This window comes from Bos indicus x Bos taurus, chromosome X (assembly GCF_003369695.1).
Source record: "Bos indicus x Bos taurus breed Angus x Brahman F1 hybrid chromosome X, Bos_hybrid_MaternalHap_v2.0, whole genome shotgun sequence".
Lineage (NCBI taxonomy): Eukaryota > Metazoa > Chordata > Mammalia > Artiodactyla > Bovidae > Bos > Bos indicus x Bos taurus.
Genome location: NC_040105.1, coordinates 69,489,407 through 69,511,553, shown reverse-complemented (window position 1 = coordinate 69,511,553; position 22,147 = coordinate 69,489,407). Strand labels below are relative to the sequence as shown.

The following is a 22,147-nucleotide window of genomic DNA, read 5'->3' as shown; positions in this document are numbered from 1 at the left end:
TATGTTTCTAAACTTTCTTAATTTCATAAGGAAAATACATTTCATTGTTTTGCATCTCATTAATACTTTGTGAGGTTGAAGTATGTTTGTATTTTTTACAAGTTGCTATCTCCTTTTGTGAACTAACTATATGTTTTATTTGCCCATATTTTATTGGAAGCTTGGTGTTTTTGTGATATATTTGTATAGGTCCTATAGTCAGTATATTAATGATAGTAACTTTTAAAATTTTTCTGGAAAACATTTTCCCAGTTTTTATTACCTTTAATTTTATTAATTTAAAAATATTTAACAGTTTATAAACTTCTTGATGTTTTCCTTCATGATTCCATCCTTTACATGTATGTCTACTGCTACTGCTAAGTCATTTCAGTCATGTCCGACTCTTTGTGACCCCATAGACGGCAGCCCACCAGGCTCCCCCGCCCTGGGATTCTCCAGGCAAAAACACTGGAGTGGGTTGCCATTTCCTTCTCCAATGCATGAAAGTGAAAAGTGAAAGGGAAGTTGCTCAGTCGTGTCCAACTCTTCGAGATGCCATGGACTGCAGCCTACCAGGCTCCTCCGTCCATGGGATTTTCCAGGCAATAGTACTGGAATGGGGTGCCATTGCCTTCTCCGTTACATGTATGTCTAGGAAGTTCTTTCAGAACTAGAGAAATTTGGACATATTGAAAGGGAAAAGCTGTGTGAATGAGCTGGGATTGAGTGTGCAGAGAAAGGACATAACTTTCAGAGCCAGAGGAACACTCTTTGAAAGAGGAGGAAAGGAAAAATGAATGAGTCTAAGGCCTGCTTGAAAAAGATTAAAGGAGACCTAAATAAATGGAAAGACATCCCATGGTCAGGGACTGGAAGACTTAATATTGTTAAGATGGCAACACCATCTTGATTGATGGCAACAACCCCAAATTGATCTACGGATTCAGTATAATCTCTATCAAAATCTCAGATGGTTTCTTTGTAAAAATTTACAAGCTGATCCTAAAATTCTTATGGAATTGCAAGGGACCCAGAATAGCCAAAAAGGCTTGAAAAAGGACAAAGTGGAGGACTCTTATATCATGATTTAAAAATTTACTACAAATCTACAGTAATTATGACTGTGTGGTACTAGCATAAGGATAGACATATACATCAATGGATAAAATTGAGAATGGAGAAGTAAACTCATACGTCTATGATTAGTTGATTATCCACAAAAGTGCCAAGACTATTCATGGGGAAAGAATAGTCTTTTCAACATATGTAGCCATGACACTTAGCATACACATGTCAAAGAATCTCTACCTCATACCATTTACTTGTGTACAGAATACATAAAGAAATCTCATAATTCAATAATAAAGATACATAAAACTCTACTAAAAATGGACGGATAATCTAATAGACATTTCTCCAAGGAAGATATACAAATGGCCAATAAGCACATGAAAAGATGCTCAACATCATTAGTCATCATTAGTAAAATGCAAATCAAAACTACAGTGAGATACAATTTCACAACCACTAGGATTGCTACAATAAAAAAGATGGAAAATAAAAAGTGGTAGTGAAGATATGAACTGGAACCCCCATATTGTTGGTGGGAATGCGGCAGTTTCTCAAATGCTTGACCATAGATGTACCATATAACTCAGCAATTCTATTCCTAGGTATACACTCATGAGAAATGAAAACATGTGTATACAGAAAAACTTGTACACAAATGTTCATAGCAACATTATTCATAATAGTCCATAATAGTTCTTTCAAAATTGAAAGAACCCAACTGTCCATCAGTTGATTAATGGATAAACAAAATTGGTACATTCTGTACAATGGAATACTATTTAGCTATAAAAAGAAATGCAGTATTCACACATCCTAAAATATGGATGAACCTTCAAAACATTATTACATGAAAGAAGCCAGTCGTAAAACACCACATATTCTATGATTCTGTTTATATGAAGTGTTCAAAATAGGAAAATCCAAAGGGACAAATTAGATTATGGTGGCTAGGAGGCTAGGAGGAGGAGGAGGAGGTAATGAGGATTTATTGCTTAATGGTTTCAGAGTTTTTGTTTGGGGTGATGAAAATTTTTAGAAATTTTTAGAAATAGATAGTGATGATGGTTCTATACATTGTAACTATAATTGTTGTTGTTTAGGTTAGTCGGACATGACTTAGCAGCTGAACAACAACAAAGCAAAGTTCAGTTGTTAAGTTGCATCTGACCCTTTGTGACCCCATGGACTGCAGCACACCAGGCATCCCTGTTCTTCACTGTTGCCCAGAATTTGCTGAAATTCATGTCCATTGAGTCACTGATGCCATCCAACCATCTCATCCTCTGTTGTCCCCTTCTCCTGCCCTCTATCTTTCTCAGAATCAGGGTCTTTTCCAATGAGTTGGCTGTTCCTGTCAGGTGGCCAAAGTATTGGAGCTTCAGCATCAGTCCTTCTAATGAATATTCAGCGTTGCTTTCCTTTAGGATTGACTGGTTTCATCTCCTTGCTGTCCAACAGACTGTCAAGTGTCTGCTCAAGTATTATAACTTGAAAGCATCAATTCTGTGGCACTCAGACTTCTTTATGGTCCAACTCTCACATTTGTACATGACTACTGGAAAAACCAGAGCTTTGACTATACGGACCTTTGCTGGCAAAGTGACATCTCTGCTTTTTAATACGCTGTCTAAGTTTGTCATAGCTTTTCTTCCAAGAAGCAAGCATCTTTTAATTTCGTGTCTGCAGTCACCATCGAGAGTGATTTTGGAGCCCCCAAAAATAAAATCTGTTACTGTTTCCACTTTTCCCCTATTTATCTGCCATGAAGTGATAGAACCAGATGCCATGATCTTTGTTTTTTGAACGTTGAGTTTTAAGCCAGCTTTTTCACTCTCCTCTTTCACCCTCATCAAGAGACTCTTTAGTTCCTTTTTGCTTTCTGCCATTAGAGTGGTATCATCTGCATATCTGAGGTTACTGATATTTCTCCTGGCCATCTTAATTCCAGCTTGTGATTCATCTAGCTTGGCATTTTGCATGATGTACTCTGCATATAAGTTAAATAAGCAAGGTGACAATATACAGCCTTGGCGTACTGCTTTTCGAATTTTGAACCAGTCCATTTTTTCATGTCCAGTTCTAACTGTTGCTTCTTGACCTGCATACAGGTTTCTTGGGAGGCAGGTAGGGTGGTCTGGTAGTCCCATCTCTTTAAGAATTTTTCACAGTTTGTTGTGATCCACACAGTCAACAGCTTTAGCTTAGTCAATGAAGCAGAAGTAGATGTTTTTTCTGGTATTCCCTTGCTTTTTCTATGAGTCAATGGATGTTGGCAATTTTATCACTGGTTTCTCTGCCTTTTCTAAAAATCCAGCTTGTACATCTGGAAGTTCTTGGTTCACATACTGTTGAAGCTAACTTGAAGGGTTTTCAGCATTACCTTGAGTGACTATAATTAATGCCCCAGAATTATACACTTAAAAATTGTTAAAATGGAAAAAACATGTTTTCTTTAAAAGAAAAAGGCCAAATTAAGCAATATTTTAAAAAATTGCTAGGAAGCAATTGCTAGATTGCTTGTTATTGTTGTTTAGTTGCTGTTGTTGTTAAGTTGCTAAGTCATATCTGACTCTTTTATGAGACCCCATGGACAGAGGGTAGGTCTTAGTAAAACATGAGGAAGGTTTATCTACAGAGACAGACCAGAGAATACCTTATCTGAAACAGTCTGGAGCTGAGGGCTAGAGACAAATGAAGTTTCATAACATCTCACATGAACTAATGCAGTGTTTGCCACCTATTTTCATGATAGGAATCACTGCTGCTGTGGCTGCTAAGTCGCTTCAGTCATGTCCAACTCTGTGCGACCCCATAGACGGCAGACCACTAGGCTCCCCCGTCCCTGGGATTCTCCAGACAAGAATACTGGAGTGGGTTGCCATTTCCTTCTCCAATGCTTAAAAGTGAAAAGTGAAAGGGAAGTTGCTCAGTCGTGTCCGACTCTTCGTGACCCCATGGACTGCAGCCTACATCATGGGCAGGCTCCTCCATCCATGGGATTTTCCAGACAAGAGTACTGGAGTGGGGTGCCATTGCCTTCTCCGTAGGAATCACTAGGGGACTTAAATATACAGATCAGTGATTCTCAAAGAGTAGTCTAAAGATTCTTGAGGGTTTGTGAGGTCCTTTGTTTTGTAATTACAGATCTAGGAGGGGCCAAATTTTCTCCCTATACTTCAGGCAAAATAACTTATATTAATAGTTAACAGACTGAATGCAGAAGCAGATATAAGAATCCAGCTGTCTTCTATTAAGGCAGACATCAGAGAGGTTGGGGAAAATGTAAAATATTACCACTCACTAAATTTTTGAGAATAATTTTTTTCATAAAAATGCAATTTATGGTAATTTCAATGGATTTGTTATTACTTTAAATGAAATAATAGATAATTAAAATTTATGAATTTTAATTTCTAATATGTTAAATACAAATAACCATAACCCACATAAATAAAGCTCTTTGAGGTCCTCCATAGTTTTTAAGTTTGTAAGGACTCCTCAGATCAAAAATTTTGAGAAACACTGATATAGATAACCAAGTCTTTCAGTTGGAAATTCTGATTTAGGAAGTCCTATAGAGCACAGAAGCATGGCCAAGAGGAGCTACCCCTCACCCAAGGTCAGGGGCAGCGACTGAGAATGCCAGGCTGCATTGGCACAGGAACAGCCTAGAGGAGCTACCCCATGTCTGAGGTTAGGGGCAGTGGCCGAAATGAGCTACCGCACACCTGAGGTCAGGGGCAGCAGCCGAGAGGAGCAACCCCAAATCCAAGGAGCGGTAGCTGTGTGGGCGCAGGAGGGCCAAGAGGAGCTACTCCTCATTCAAGGTCAGGAGGGGCGGCTGTGAGGAGATAAGCCTTGTCCAAGGTAAGGAGCAGCGGCTTCGCTTTGCTGGAGCATCCGTGAAGAGATACCCCACGTCCAAGGTAAGAGAAACCCAAGTAAGACGGTAGGTGTTGCAAGAAGGCATCAGAGGGCAGACATAATCACAGAAAACTAGCCAATCTGATCACATGGACCACAGCCTTGTCTAACTCAATGAAACTAAGCCATGCCATGTGGGGCCACCCAAGACAGGAGGGTCCTGATGGAGAGGTCTGACAAAATGTGGTCCACTGGAGAAGGGAATGGCAAACCACTTCAGTATTCTTGCCTTGAGAATCCCATGAACAGTATGAAAAGGCAAAATGATAGGATACAGAAAGGGGAACTCCCTGGGTTGGTAGATGCCTGATATGCTACTGGAGATCAGTGGAGAAATAACTCCAGGAAGAATGAAGGGATGGAGCCAAAGCAAAAACAATACCCAGTTTTGGGTGTGACTGGTGATAGAAGCAAGGTCCAATGCTGTAAAGAGCAATATTGCATAGGAACCTAGCATGTCAGGTCCATGAATCAAGGCAAATTGGAAGTGGTCAAACGAGATGGCGAGAGTAAATGTCGACATTCTAGGAATCAGCGAACTAAAATGGACTGGAATGGGTGAATTTAACTCAGTTCAGTTCAGTTAAGTCACTCAGTTGTGTCTGACTCTTTGTGACCCCATGAATCGCAGCACGCCAGGCCTCCCTGTCCATCACCATCTCCCGGAGTTCACTCAAACTCACGTCCATAGAGTCTGTGATGCCATCCAGCCATCTCATCCTCTGTTGTCCCCTTCTCCTCCTGCCCCCCATCCTTCCCAACATCAGGGTCTTTTCAATGAGTCAACTCTTCGCATGAGGTGGCCAAAGTACTGGAGTTTCAGCTTTAGCATCATTCCTTCCAATGAACACCCAGGACTGATCTCCTTTAGAATGGACTGGTTGGATCTCCTTGCAGTCCAAGGGACTCGCAAGAGTCTTCTCCAACACCGCAGTTCAAAAGCATCAATTCTTTGGTGTTCAGCCTTCTTCACAGTCCAACTCTCACATCCATACATGACCACTGGAAAAACCATAGCCTTGACCAGACGGACCTTTGTTGGCAAAGTAATGTCTCTGCTTTTGAATATGCTATCTAGTTTGGTCATAACTTTCCTTCCAAGGCGTAAGTGTCTTTTAATTTCATGGCTGCAGTCACCATCTGCAGTGAGTTTGGACCCCAGAAAAATAAAGTCTGACACTGTTTCACAATCTATTTGCCATGAAGTGATGGGACCAGATGCCTGGCGTGTTGTGATTTATGGGTTCGCAAAGACTTGGACACGACTGAGCGATTGAACTGACCTGATAGAACCTAGAGTCTGTATTCTTCGACAATTATACCAGGTACTTACCAGAGAAGTTTGGTTAACACTGAACCAAAATAAAGGTGTTTAGATATTAGGGATTTTTTATGATGGACTATAGTGAATGCAAGATAGAATCAAGATTAAATGTATAAAAAGACATCAAGTAGGGAAATACTGGTCTGTTTGAGGTAGATAAGACTATATTTATAGTGGAGTCATTTTATGACCCAATTTTCATAACTTTATCTAGCAATGTTGGCAATCCAGAAGCAGAAGCAGAGAAAGTGGGCACTTTAAGATGAGTTGGATGGGGCTTTGGGTGTGGACTCTTCAAGTACATCTGTCCTAGTTATATACATGACATTCAGATTGTACACTGAGGAGGCTGTGCCCTGAATTTATATTGGGGGAGAGTTGTGGAATCTATTGGGTGTGAGTATAATAGCTTAAGGTGGGAGCCTGGAGAAACCTATAGAATATAGTGTTAGGTGGTTAGGATGGTATAATGGATTTTAGAAAGTTGGAGCATGTACAACTGGTATGATGACACAGGGAAATTGAAAACAGACAGAGAAACATGCATCTGCCACCACAGGTTTACTAGGGGTCTCAGTATGTAGCATGTTAAAGAGGACTGGGATGGGGCTCACAGTGGACAACTATAAGGAAGAGAAATGAAGATGGAGGTTTCTGGATATGTGGGACCCAGGTGATACCGTTTATTCGTGACATGGTCATGGGAACCTGTAGAAGGGAAGCTCCTGGGACCCCAGAATGCACTGCTAAAATATAACTAAAATAGAAGTTGGGTGAGGGCTGACAGATTCTGTTGGTTTGCTTCATACCAGGTGCATTAGATGGTGGAGTTTCCAAGTGGGTCCTCTCATTATGTGTTCTTAGTAGGATGCCAGCATTTGCATGGCATGGCTGTCTCAATATACCACCTTACTTTATGGTATTTGTCCTTTGTAAAATCCCAGCAGAATCATACATAGAGGGGATGGAGTGATACATATGTTCATTCAGAAATATGTCTTCAAATTAATACTATTGATAACAAATAATGAACTAAAGATAATAGCAATAGCTACCATTTATTGAGCACTTACTATGCACCAGGAATTGTGCATAGTAAGTACTTTACACTTTCCATATATCATCTTATTTAATCTTCACAGAAACTGCCCTTAAGCTTTGTTGTTCAGTTGCTCAGTCCTGTCCAACTCTTTGTGACCCCATGGACTGCAGCACGCCAGACTTCCCTGTCCTTCACTAGCTCCAGGAGTTTGCTCAGATTCATGTCCATTGAGTACGTGATGCTCTTATTTATCATAGCAACTGCCCTTGAGGTAGGTTCTATGATTATTTTCGTCTTACAACTGAAGGCCTGCGGCTTATTACAATTTAGCCATATCATGTTCTTATAGTTTTTTGATCATGCCTGACTCCTTCTTGACTCTGGACTTCTACATATTCCTCTCATAGCACCTTGTATTACTTCTTTACAGCACTTATTACAATTTGTAGGTTTAACTTGTTTATGTTTGTCTTACTGACTAGACCATGTGAGGAGGAGAGGAACTGCTGCTGCTGCTGCTGCTAAGTCGCTTCAGTCGTGTCCGACTCTGTGTGACCCCATAGACGGCAGTCCACCAGGCTCCCCCGTCCCTGGGATTCTCCAGGTAAGAACACTGGAGTGGGTTGCCATTTCCTTCTCCAATGCATGAAAGTGAAAGCGAAGTCGTTCAGTCGTGTCCGACTCCTAGCGACCCCATGGACTGCAGCCTACCAGGCTCCTCCATCCATGGGATTTTCCAGGCAAGAGTACTGGAGTGGGTTGCCATTGCCTTCTCCGAGGAGAGGAACTACATCTGTCTTATTTATTGTAGTGTTTCTGAAGATGTAAAAGTTCTCAGTAAATACCAGTTGAATTAATGAATTTATTCAGGGTCAAAGAGGAAGTACAGGAATCTGGATATAAAACAAGGTTGGTCTGACTTCAGGACCTGCAGAACAAGTTATTGCATGTCTTTTGCTACATTGCCAATGATAAGGAACAGAGTTGACCCCATACTTCGTCTGGGAATTGGAAAGAAATGTAGAGGGGCAACAGCTTGTGCTGGGTTGGAAGAGTGACAGCTTGTGCTGGGTTGGAAGAGTGGAAAGAGACTATGAGAGTCAAGGAGAGACAGTTGGCTCTGCAATTAACACCAGAGCCCTTGTGTAGAGGCCTATTAGAAAAGTCTTCCATTTTCTGTTTTGAGAACAGAAGGAGCTCTAGGAATGACAATCTAAATTATGTTCTGTTCCTCCTGCTAAACAAGGAAGTTGCTTAGATGACTGACCATGAATGTGTGTTTCCAAAAGACAGTGTCTTTCCTCACTGGTCCCTTTTTCCCTAACCTTCCACGTTCCTCCTCAACAGCTCCCTATTCATGAAGTGCTGGGGAAAAGCAGTGTAGCTCCAGCTACTCCAGAGAGAAGGAAAGCAGCAGTCCCCAAAGATCAGCTGAAGAGTCAGGAGGAGGAAGGTGAAGCCTGTGCTCTAGGCAACTTGGACAAAGCCTGTGTCACTTGCAGCCCCACCAGAGCCTGGAACCTGAATTGGATTTCTGTGTAGCCAGGGATGCAGTGGCAGAGCACCACAGTGACCTGAAGGTAATATAAACTTGGGTTCTTTTATTATTATTTTAAACCTTTGATTAAATTCCTTTGGGGAGGGAGTTTCCTCTGATGGCTCTGATAAGCTCCTTGTGTCTGGACCTGGTGGGTTCAGTCTCTTATTGTTTCTTAACCATGAACAACATTTGGCTGTGGCAGTGGAGGTGAAAAGAGGGCTGCACAGGGAGGGGAAAGAGAGTCTTGTTGCCATCAGAAATGTTGTCAGGGCTGGTCCTGGGTTGAACTTTGTTCAGAGCCACTGAGCAGTGAAGCCCACCCAGCTCCTCCCTCCCCTCACTCCCACCTCTCTGTCGCCAAACTTAAAGTGTAGTGGTTCCTAACATTTGAGAGGAAACTTTGAGAACTAATGGAAGATTAAATGTATGTACACATAAAAATTTGCATACTATTCTGGGAGTTCAAGCCCAGAGGGCCTTCTGTGGACCTTTAAGGACCTTGTGAACTCCAAGTTTGGAAACTCTGGTGTACAGTCTTTCTCTTGGTCTGGAATAGCAGTTGTGTATAGAAGTTGTAGCATTCCTAGGTCTTATATACTCTTTCTTGAAACAGTACAGGTGCTCGTGAGAAATCTGGGGGTCCCATGGAATATGTAGTTCACAAATAATGCCACCATATTCTGTCACTTGTATCTAACATTCACCTTGTTCCATGCAAATGATAAAACATCCTTGTCAAGTTTGTCTAGCCTCAGCTTAAGCACTTCCAATGATGGGGAATTCACTGTCTTTCCTAAGATAGAGTCTAGTTTGTCACCATGCATATTTAAGTGTACTGGAAACTTAATAGTTCAGATGATTGCTATATAATGCATTTGCTCTCTCTAGCCTGGCATTTGCATTATATACCTCTTTGCTAAAAGTTTCTATGTCTTTGTCCATTCACTCATTTACTCATTCATTCTTTCAACCAACCATTGTTGATTCAACAAACATTTCCTATGTTTGTTTTGTTCCAGGAACACCCTAAACACTGGGAGGGGATGAAAAGAAATTGTCTCTGTGCATGTTTTCATCCAAAACCAGAGGTCCAGAGCTTATGACTCTACAATCCCCTCTCAGTCAGTTCAGTTCAGTCGCTCAGTCGTGTCCAACTCTTTGCAACCCCATGAATTGCAGCACACCAGGCCTCCCTGTCCATCACCAACTCCCAGAGTTCACTCAAACTCACATCCATCGAGTCAGTGATGCCATCCAGCCATCTCATCCTCTGTTGTCCCCTTCTCCTCCTGCCCCCAATCCCTCCCAGCATCAGAGTCTTTTCCAGTGAGTCAGCTCTTCGGATCAGGTGGCCAAAGTATTGGAGTTTCAGCTTCAGCATCAGTCCTTCCAATGAACACCCAGGACTGATCTCCTTTAGGATGGACTGGTTGGATCTCCTTGTAGTCCAAGGGACTCTCAAGAGTCTTCAACACCACAGTTCATAAGTATCAGTTTTTTGGCACTCAGCTTTCTTCACAGTCCAACTCTCACATCCATACATGACCACTGGAAAAACCATAGCCTTGACTAGATGGACCTTTGTTGGCAAAGTAATGTCTCTGCTTTTTAATATGCTATCTAGGTTGGTCATAACTGGTTGGCACAAAATCCATTACTTTAACACTTTGGGGATATGGTGTCATTAGCTGCTGATTTGATCTAGTGGTATTAGGTCATCCATCTTATATTTTCATTTCCAGAATTTATCTTTTCCTTCTTTCTGACCAGGGGAACAGATGCCTATTGACATTTTCTAGCAATGTGCCCTATTCATCGTTATTCCTAAAGTTCCAAGAATGCCTCCCATTTGACCTCATTCTGCATCTTGGGATTCTTCTTCTGTTCTTTTGCCCTCTACTTCCACTCAGAGGAAAAAGGTAAGTCCTGACCCTAGCATTTGGAATATTTTCCTTTTCATTACATTGACATTTTCCTTGTAAATCCCACCCTGTAGTATGGTGCTTGCGGCCTTGCCAGGCCCATGTCAAGTGCCTCGCTAGAGTAATACTGGCTCTACTCACAGGGAAGTGCCTGCTTCCTATTGGTTAAAACGGATCTCACAAGCCCTCAGAAGTTAGGGCTATGTATCTAGGTAGTTGACCATACAGAATATGGTAAAATTTTGGCTTTAAAATAAAGGTATAATGCACATTAAAAATGTGATAAAAAATGTCACACAGCTGATTTTTACCCTCCTCCCAGAGATCTCTAGAGGTGGTGTTTCTTCCCTGTAGCCCAACAGACATTGCCATCAGCCTCTTGGCTCTCCAAACCCTCCTGTTGGTTCTTCAAAGTGGGGCATTACCCCTTTTAAGAAACTTTCCCTACTCACCTCAGACCTGTGTAATCTCTGCCTTGGTGGTTCCATTGGCAAGCACTCTAGTCTGTAATCACATACATGGTGCAACTTAGCACTTTCTATCATACAGCCTTATTTGCTCTTTCATGTATGTATTCTCTGTTGGGTACTTAGATTTGGATGAACTTCTATAGAGTTTATGGTTTTGACTTTTAAGTGAGCTGCTATCTAAACTATTTGTTTCACCAATCAGTTGGGAAAATAGTGGATGTCACTAAGGAGCATCAGGAGAAACTATCCTAACCCCAAACCTTCTATGAGACTTTTATTCCTTCGGTTCTTGTGTCCAGACAGCATTTGCTTTGAAAATGCAAATAGCCCTATACTCCCACCTCAGTAATTATCAGTAAAGGGGTCAGGGATTTTAAAGCAAGATATCTAAGAGACTGTTCTGGAGAAGAGAGAGCTCCAGGAATGTCTTCCCCACTTCAACTAGAGCCACTCTTCTTTTATGGACTGAAGTTATCCTAAAACTTTATGTATAAGTCATTCAGATACAAAAAGAATTCTTTCTGAAAACTATTCTTTTAGAGTACTAGGTTTCAAACTTTATTGTGCACAGGAATCCTCTGGAAGGCTGTTAACATGCAGATGGCTGGCCCTTACCCCCAGAGATTCTGACTTGGCAGGTCTGGGGTAGGACCTGATAATTTCCATTTCTCACAAGGACCCAGATGATGCTGCTGGTAAAAAGGCCATATACTTGAAGAACTGTTGCTTTAGGAAAATGTGTTAACAGATTCCCATAACTCTCTAGGAGAAACACTGGTAGAGGATAGGGGTAGGGGTTTGGAGAGGGAGTGGGAGAACACCTCTGGAAGGGAAGGTTGACTAGTTCAAAAGATCACTCTCCCTATTGATTGCTGTTTATTTCAAATCACCTCATCTTCATATGATAAGTAAGAAGCCACCAATTAGAGTTGCTGACCTTTGGGCCCTAACCAAATTCCAAAGGAGGGTTTCTCTATGCTTAGTCCTAAGCACAAATGGGAGCTTCCATAAGAGCTGATGGTCTAGGCCTTTCTGAAGCTTTGATTCACCACTAAGTTTAAAGTCACAAAACCAGAAAGAACTTCAGATAGGGCTCCTAGATAATGCTAATATTGTAGATAGCGAGTCACCTAGGCTAGGCAGTGTGATGCCAACATCAAGAGATTCTAATGAGTAGCAAAAGAAGCCAACAAACCTTCTAATCTTACTAAGTGTACAAATCAATAGAGTTAGACAGTGGTTACAATATAAAGACAATTTTATTGCCAATAAAAGCCTTTGATAACTCATTTATCCTGTTTCAGTAGGACCTTATTCTTTCTGATGAAAATCCAGTCATAGCATCTCTCATTAAAAATAAAATTATTTTGAAATAAATAAATATATAAAATAAATAGCATATACATTTCATAAATAGTTTGTCTTTATGCACAGTATCCATGCTTACATTTTAATATCATTTTCTTACAACCTACCCCATCTCCCACTTTCAACGTCAGGAAAACTGCATGTCAGGACAGATGATAAATCTGCAGAGCCAATACAGGAATGGCTTGCAGCAGGGCTGGAGCCCTAAGAATTTTCTTAATGAGACTTCTCCAAAGCTCTGTAGGTAGCATCTATGGCAGATTCCTTGGTCTTTCATTTACCCACTTTAAGGTATTTGGGTAGATTGTGGGGCAAGACACCTCTGGCCCTTGGTAGGGGGCCCCATTCTTTCTTGTGCCACCTCAGGGGAAAGAACATGAGTAAAGAAAAAAGTATATACAAGATTCCCTCTAGACCTCCCCATCCCCCCACACCCCTCCCCAAAATAACCCAACCTTAATATATACTTTTGAACAATGAGGGAACAGCTGGGTCGAGTTGAACAGTAAGTGCTTCTTTGTTATCTAAATTGATAGGAAAGAGGATTGAAAAGCTATGAGTATAGTGCTTCCAGAGACAACTGTGGCCCCAGAGTATACGGGTCACAGAGATCACACTAGGGGTCCGTTACCTATAGCGGAAGAGGTCTCTGGACATGGTGGGCAACTTAGAAGGATCTACTGGCCTGGGTAAAAAGTGGGTGAATTTCTGGTGTCGTTTAGTCCTGTATCCCTCCCGGGGTGAGCCGTCTTTATTCAGGGCCACATAATACTGTCTCTCCGAGTCCGAGTGTTTGTACAAGGTGGAGGCATAGGTGTTGTACCAGTTTTCTTCAAACTGTTCCCGGAAAACACATTCACGTGTGAGTTTCTTCTGTGAGGGTGAGAAAATAAAGTAGAGCCCATTATATGACTATTTCTCCCATCCCAGCTTGCTGGTGGAGAAACTAATAAATAGCACATTTATATTAGAAAATTTCAGGCCTATCTCCTGGTATTACTGAGGCATCTTCTTTCCAAATAACATTAAACAGTCTTGTCTGTATTGCTTTCACCCTCTTTCATGAGCCACGCAAAAATGTTTCAGGTGAGATCTTTTCTGAAAGCAAGAGACTGGAAGAGATGGGCTCACCTGGTACTCTGAGCCTGAGAATTTCTGCTTCCCAACGCCCACTGATACCTCTGTACTTTTCCCCTATTTAGGGCTAAAGATGTTCAAATCCATTGAGATTGCCATCAATCATGTCAACTGACAGGCAAAGGCCTCGAATCTATATAAAGCTCCATGGGAGGCAAGCTGTGATCTCTCCTAATGAAGGGTCTCAGGGCCTGTCAGTTGGAAAGCCAGGAAAAAAATCTCCTTGAGAAGTTCCTCCAATCTGGCTACTTCAAGCTGGCAGCTCCTGGGTCTCTTGCCTCTATCCCTTCTCACACTTGATTCAGCCACAATACTACTTGCTGGGGTTGCCGATACTGAGTGCTGGGGACAGGCCTATCTCTTAGGTGTCAGGGAAGAATGTGCTCTGATTTCATGGGATGCAGGCAGCCAGAAAGTATACTCTGTGACTCAAAAGCCAAAGCCAGGAGTTAGGATCCCCCAGAAGGGTTAAGATCAGCAAAGTCACTTACCATTCCCCAGCTCTGGGCTGGCTTCCAGAATAGAGAACATGTGCTGCAGCCAATACAGTCCTAGCTGGGGACTTAGGGCTGTCACCAGACCCTGGAATCCTTACTCTTCATTTGTTTGTTTGCTTCGTTTGGCCTTTGGGATTCAGCTGAAGTGATTTGGACATCAAGGATTTTGTTCTTAATTTCAGAATCCTCAATCTCAAGGCCAGCTCTCACTGCCTATTTTTGTGCCAGCTAGTTGGCTACTCCTCTCGGTACCCATCACAAATCAGATATACTCCTTGGGAGGGTTAATGCCTCAAACCCTTACCATCTACTGACAAACCAGTACAGCTTCCTATTATTATCAGATGAGCTGACACTCTAATGGAGAAGGCAGAAGCAATTATACCACAGAAAAGCTTCTGTTTTCATGGGGACTGAATGAGTGAAAGTGTTATGTAGCAAGTTCCTGGGCAGTCAAGAATTGACTAGAAGACACTAATCCTTTAAAGTTGACAAAAGTGCTTTCAAGTGCTAGATAAAGTTTTGCCTTACATTATTGAAACACTGGTGGTAATAGCTTCTGAGAAAAAAAAAAAATAAAAAACTTTAAACTTACCGACCCATAGAGTTCTCCTCTCTCGTTCATTCCTAAATACAGGCCAGAGTCCACTCCCCGGATGCTGATCAGCCCTACAGCCAGGCTGATAAACTCCAGAATTCCTAGAGCAAAACAATGAATTCCATTTCCATCACTGATATCAAGCTAACAGAAAGCTATCAAGGTGACATGAGCTGGTCCTTTATCCCCAACTGAAGGCCAGTGCTATGTGCCTTTGGTGAATTACCTGATGAAACCATCTTTTGCAGCAAGAATGGAACCTCAGAGAAGAAACTGAGTCTCTCTGGGCCTCAGTCACTCCATATGTAAAATGGGGGACAATCTCTGCCTCTACTCAACACTCTTAGGCATATAATAAGGAAGAGACTGTGAGAAGGCTTTGGCTACAAAAGCTTCATAATTTCAAGGTACTATTAAAGGCCACCATTTCAACAAACAGGAGGGCAGCTTTCGAAATGAAACAATGTGGCCAAGTTTCTGTATCTTCCCAAAGTCACTTTCTGATTCCCCAGAGCTCACAGCATTACCTTGCTGTCCTCTAGGCTGAACTTGTTTTGTACCCTCTTAGCTCCCATGTCCTTAAAGCCACATGAGGCTGTCAACTGCCTGTAGCTGACTCTAACAAAGGCCACACAGGCCACTCACTAAGTTTGTTCCTCTGTCCTATGGCAGGAAGCAAAACTTGGCCTGGTGAAAGCTTTCTCCTCAAAAGTACTTTTGGCCAGTGCAGCCGCAGGCCAACAAGCCTGTCATTCTCCCCTTCTCTCCTGTGGATTTTAAATCTATCTACGGCAAACAGTTGGCAGGTAGTATTAGACTTGATACTGATTTGAGATGTTGCAACTTTAAGGGGAAGAGGAAGATATTCAGAAATGTTCCTCTAGTTGACAAAGTTAGAGGTGAGAATTTGAAAACGTTTTCATTTACCCAGCAGCAGCAAGGGGGAAAAAAGACATTGAGTACTAAGTGGGAAAAAGGAACCAGAACTGAAATCCTGGGGATACTGAAGACTTAACAATTTTGTTCTAACATAACACATCTATTATATGGATACAGATGCAATGGTCAACTAGATTTCTTTTTTATATTCTCTAGCCATATTTTTCAATGTATAGATTAAAACTTGATACAACTGACTCCAGAGGCATCCAAAGGTATGAAATGAGCTCATATCTGGCTGTCTTTCTTATCAAAAAATGTAATTATTAAGGGTAGTAATATTCTATGTAATCTATATAGGGAGTAGGACTGATTTCTTAAAGATCACTTAAAAAAATTAAGTGGTCAATTTTGAAATCAGGTTCAAGAGTCCAGTGGGAAGTCTTCTGAAGAGCCCCAGTGACTCGGGCTAGTGGGTGGGTATTCAGGTATGGAAGCTTCTAGGGCACACACAGACCTTTTCAAAGAATGTAACTCTCTTCTGCTGCCACTGTACAGAATACTCAAAGCATAGCCTTTGGCCTGTAGCATTGACATCCTCCAAGTTTCATTCTCAGTCTGGTGGTTACTAACTTTCATAGCACATACACACAATAGAGTTTTGGAAAAGGAGGTTGACACAAGATGGTAGGAGGGGAAGGGAAAATTACCCGGTGCCAAGTAGGGGTTAAGCAGATACTGATTTAGTGGGCCAAGACCTTTAGTTACACTGAACAGGGTTCTGGTTTTGGTTCTGCCCTGTTTAACATTTTAATGGATGACTTATAAAAGGACATGGGGACTGTTTACCCTGGTTCCAGAAGACATACAGCTGAGAGGGTAACAATAAAAATCCAGAGATTTTAAGAGAATGGAAAAATGGGCTGACTCCAACAAAATAAGCTTTGATTAGAATAAATGTAAAGTCCTGCACTTTGGTCCATAAACCAGTTAAACAAGATATTTTGTGTTTGGAGTTGTGTTGAGGGGAGGTGAGCCTTAAGTATTAATCATGAATTTATCTATTTCTTTCTTTTTATTTCCATACTCCTCCCCCCTCCAGGCAACTATGTATATTTTCTTGAAAACTTTGGACTGTTGGACTACTCTTTTGTGTTCCTGTGCATTTTTGTTAAATATATCTCCCCATCTTTGGGATGGGGAGATGTGGCTTAGCAAAACATACACAACAACAGCTTATGGAGTCTGATTGAACAAGGTAAGCTCAGTATGGCTGAGTCATGAGATTTTAAAAAGCTACTGTGAAGTTAGTCATGTAAAAATTAAAAATTACTAAAAAGCTAATTAAACAAATAGAAAATATGAAATAAAAATTAGTATGATTTAAGACTGTATTGATTGAGATCTAGTAACTGGCATAAGGGCAGGGGTTGCCCCATTCTACTCTGCCTCAGATCACAGTAAGAATAGTTTTGAATTCTACTCTGTTTAAAAAGGGCCACAGAAAACCAGGAGGGTGTTCAAAGGAGAGTGGCCAGTATGGCCAGGAAATGAGAAGTCAGTTCTGGGTGGTAAACATTGAGGGATACCAACCTGCTGGAGCCTTCAGTTCTTTGCTTTGCTTAGGCAGTTTACTTCTACACTTTGAGTCTTGGTTCCCTCATTCTCTAAGTATCTCATGTCTCTGACCACCCTGAGCTCATTAAGTAGCAGAGGGCAGCTTGTGATCTCACCATCCAAGACCTGGTGTGAGAACAAATCATGAAACCCAAGAGGTGTGGCCTTTGAGTCACCACGGTTTTTCTCCAACTCTGTTAACCCTGGTGCCAAAGGACAGATCATACAGGAAGTCACTTGGGTTGTGTCCAGTAACCAGGGGTCTCTAACAGTTGGAATCATCCCTGCCCAGCTGTCTTTGGGCATCATTTCCCTTTGCCAACTTTCCTATTTGCTGGATTCAAACTGTGGGAACCCAGTGGCACATGATGATGGAACAGATATTCCTAAACCTTCTCTTGAATTCCAGCCAGCATGAAAGGAGAGAGAAAATAAGCCAGTTTCACATTTTCCCAACTACAGCTGGAGAGGGGTGTTAACAGCAAGATGTTGAAGCAAAGTATTAAGTAGACAAAGTTCATCCTCAGAACTTTCACCCCCTTCAAAGCCCAGGACCTCCCTCTACTCTGCTTCATCTTGACCTGCCCACCTCAGGCTCTGGCCTGTGTTTGATAATTTCCAGATTCTTCTTATACTTTTTCTCCCATGGCTTCATTCAAAATGAATCTGTTCTGGGTCCCACTGCTTCAGAACCTAGCTAGATGACTGGCTAATATGTCATTTAATCTAGTTCCATAACTCGTCTGAATGCCCTCAGCCATCCTTTTAGCCCTTCAGGGCCAAGGCAGTGCTGTTTTGGTGCCTGGCCAAATAAGAACCAGATAGCTCAAAAACCAAAGCAGCTGCATAAGCTTGTTGCATCCCACCTGGCAAGAGGCCTCTCCTCCAGTCTGGCTCCCAAGCTCTATTCTGCCAGCCCACAGGTGCCCCTCAGGAATGTCAGTATCCTTGTGAACCTCATGTAAACGCCACCAGCCAGGCAGAGATTGAAATACTCCTGGCTACTGATTGCAGAATGGGGGATGGGTGGGGAGGGGGAGCATAGGCTGTGCCAACAGGTTATTATTTGGAGTCAAGGCTGCTCTTGGGCTCAGCCTGACTCTTTCTGAATGCATGGATTCCAGGGTAATCCTTGGGGGCCCTGCTCTCCAATTACAACAAATAGCTATTTACTTTACATGGCCTTTGGAGACTACCTCTTCCCCCCAAGCAGAAATCTATAATATTTTATATCTTAGGTCTGGCCTATTTTACCCTGCTGGAATGTTGACTGCTAAAGCACTTATGGAATGTTAAAGTTTCGATTTATTGAATACCCTGGCTGATTAACTCAAATGTGGAGCGAGGAAAGAGTCAGCAAATTCAAACACCACCACTTTCTTTGCCAAAAGCTAAACTGAGGAAGGGTAAATGTGTGCTTGAAAGTTGGTAAGGGATGTTACAAAGAGACAGCTTTGACCACGTATCATTTCCTTTACAGGAAATACACAGATCTGCCAGAAAGCCAGGGAAGGAGGGAAGGGAAAAGGTGATGCAGAGGTGGTCTCTGTGAGTAAGTGGGTGAGTGTGTTTTAGGCAAAACCCAAAAATGAAGCAGTCAGTTAAACAGCAGTGAAAACACCCCTTCCTCCTGCCAGGTTTATTTCCTTTGGTTTCTCCTTAAACTTAACACCCTTAGCAGTTTGAGAGAGAAAAGAAATCAAGATGTGTCCTTAGGGAGGTAATTAAAGACCACTTATCCCAAGAGCCTATTACTGATTTACGTTGACCTTGTAGGTTATTGGGCTCAGCTTAGGCACAGAGTCAGACAAACACTTGTAGCTGCTGGGAGTCAAGGTCATAGTTTCTCCACCTCTGCCCCCCCACCTCACATTTCTCCATCATTTCAGGATTTTTCTTCTATAGCTCAGGAATGAACTACCCCAATATCTTTAGGCCATTTCTGGGAGCTTTGGGGGGCTCTGAGGCCAGGGTGGGAGTCCTATTCCTTCTGAAGAGGAACAAAATGGGACTACAAAGTCACTGGCAATGGAAGGGAAAGGAGCCAAGTTAACCCTAGTTCTCCCCTCACCCCCCCACCCCACCTTATCACCCTTTTGAGGACCTGCTGCAAGTTTATACAGACACCTGTACCCTTCCATTACTCCCACCCCACACACAACCTACTGTACTCCAGCTCTCCAAGTACATTTTTCCAAGATGACATAGACTTAATTAGGGTTCCTGCTTGCTCCGCAAGGAAGACCAGCCCTGGCCCAAGTTGTCTGCTAGACTTAGCCTTGCCCAGCTATAGGCCTCTGTCCCCCCACCACCCTCATCCACCCGCAGCTTCTTACCATGGTGCACTTGGAGGCAGCTCTAGCAAGACATGGGGAATAGGAGGATGAGGCAGTTTGGGGGGAGTGGAGGAGGATTGGGGTGGGAAAGGAAGGGTGTCAGACCTGCCAGTAGGCAAAACTTATCACTGGCTTAGGGACAAAAGGTATCTTTGGCCTATAAGGTCCTTGGGGAGGAAGTGAGGACACTGGGGGATGCTGGGACCCAAGGAAGGGTAGCTGTCACAGCACCTGAATAGTTTAGTAGAGGACAGGAAATTGAAAATAAAAACAGCCAGATTATTGAGGAGTGAACACATTTGCATGGTAACACAATGATCTCTGTCCCAGATCAAGGTTTATATTAATTGTGTTCTGCATGTGAGACAGGCAGCTGTGCCCTTTGAACAGGCAGAGAAAATCCTTGATAGAGGTGGGGTGTTTTCTGCCCTGGGCCCAGGAGACACCTGTTTGGGGGGCTGGGAGTGGGCCCAGGATCGTTTCCTCACTGAGGCAAGGAGTCCAGAGGTAGCTCCCGGGCAAAATGTGCCCCAGGGCTTGTACCCTTACACACTGGCCACCGGGAGGCTTTCCTAGTTTCTCTAATACCCAGCTCCCGCCGTGCTGTCTGGGTTGGCCCCTAACCCAGGCAGAGCAACACAGAGGCAGGCAGGTGCCAAGGCTGCCGTGTCCCCATAGGCCAAAAGCCACTTGGGCGCGGGCCGTCCGCACATAGGGTCCATGGCCGACGAAGCCTCCTGCTTCAGGTAATCTGCCGCGACAACCTTGCTGCCGTCGAGGCTCAGCCTCGCGCTGTAGCCTCGTTCCCCGATCTCCTCGGTGGATGCTCCTACTCCCACCCACCCCCACCACCCGTCCACCCAGCTCCACCTGCTTTCCTTGAAAGGGGAAGCGCAGCGTCCAGGTCCCAGAACAATCCCTCTAGCTCCCCGAGGAGGTAGGGTGGGGTGGAGAAAGGAGAGGACGCATCTCAAGGTGCCCCCGCCTCCTCCTGAGAGCATCCGAGGGTGCGGGGCGCCCCGACGCCGAAGCCCGGCTCAAGTCCGCACCCTCACATCCCGCCTGCCCGCGTCTTCAGCGGCCTCCCGCCTCGACGAGCCCAGACAGCGCCGGGCGGGGCGGGAGAGGCTGGTCCTCCGGCCCCAAGCCGCAGCCTCGAGCCGTCGGCTCCCCAGGGCGCCGTCCGCTAGCCTCCCGTCCCTCCCGGCCGCGTCCTCACCGAAGCGGCTGTGGTCGTGGCGGGTGCCGTGCACCGTGCCGTTGGGGAAGATCTCCAAGTGGAAGCCGGTGCGGCAGTACAGCTGGCGGCGTCGCAGGATCCCCTTCAGGTGGGCGAAGTCGGTGGGCGAGCCGCGCTGCAGCTTCCCCTCAATCTGGCCCAGACGCTCGTTCAGGAAACCCGGGGAATCAGCTAGAGGCACGTTTCCCAGAGACGAGGAGAAGCCGTGCAGATCCCAGTCCAAGGAGGCGAAGACCCCCCCCACCTCCGCCATGGCGGGGCGCGCGGGGCCGAGCCGGGCCGCGGGGCGCGAACTGCCTCTCCCAGCCGCGGGCGCGGGCTACTCGGCGGCGCTCGCTCGCTCGCTCGCTCGCTCCGAGCTCTACGGAGCTGGAGTCGACGTCTGTTCGCGTCCAAGGAACTTCTCAGCCGCGGGGAGCGTGGGGCAGCGCGCTCCTGACCTTGCGCTCAGTCAAAGTGCCGCTTCCCCTCCGCATCCATCTCCCCAGGCCTCTCATAGCTGGCTTCGTCGAGCTATCAGATGCAAACGGGACTTTATATACATACCCACTCCCCTTACATTGACATATTGGATATTTAAATACAAGCCACACCTCAATGGCATCCCCTCGGAGATTGGTGTGTGTGTGTGTGTGTGTGTGTGTGTGTGTGTGTGTGTGTGTGTGTGTGTGTGTTTTCCCCTCCTCGTATGCTTTTGGCTCTTTTTGGGAGAGGGGGGTGGAGGGGGAGAGAGCGAGCGAGCTTCACTCCCTCTTTTATTATGAAAAAATGGCAGGAAAAAGCTACACATTGCAGTGAGGCATAACTGCTTTTGGCAGGTTTTTCTGAAACTGCTGATGAAATAACTGGAGCCCAGTACGTGGAGGCTGTTGGCGTCCACTGCCACTCGGGCCTGTTGCGTGGAAGTCTGTCTGTTGCGCGGGGGAAGCACCCACCTCCCGCGGGGTCTCCGGCTGCTTGCCTTTCGAAAGTGGTGTGAGACCTGGGGTGGGGGGGTGGGGTCACGCGTTCGTGAGTCCCTTCTTGTTCCCCGGCTGGTCGGAGGCTGCGGAGGGGCACCTGGCCTGGGTCCCTGGTTTCTTTGTTCTGTTGACCCCCTGTCCCACTCCCCACCTGTATGTCGGCAGGAGGCTGAGGAAGTGAATAATCTGGAAACGCATGCAGTTGCAAAATGTGGGATCTGGGGGGTTTCGCTGTTCC

The 22,147-nt window shown here is 44.2% G+C and overlaps 1 protein-coding gene across 1 annotated transcript; it reads right to left on the bottom strand.

Moving 5' to 3' along the window:
* Window positions 1-12,518: 12,518 nt before the first annotated feature.
* FGF16 (fibroblast growth factor 16) lies at window positions 12,519-21,840 on the bottom strand. The gene is made up of 3 exons (XM_027534830.1): window positions 20,927-21,840; window positions 14,873-14,976; window positions 12,519-13,516 (listed from the first exon to the last, which is right to left on the bottom strand). The coding sequence occupies exons 1-3, from the start codon at window positions 21,198-21,200 to the stop codon at window positions 13,271-13,273; spliced, it is 624 nt and encodes a 207-aa protein (XP_027390631.1). The 5' UTR covers window positions 21,201-21,840; the 3' UTR covers window positions 12,519-13,270.
* Window positions 21,841-22,147: the final 307 nt, after the last annotated feature.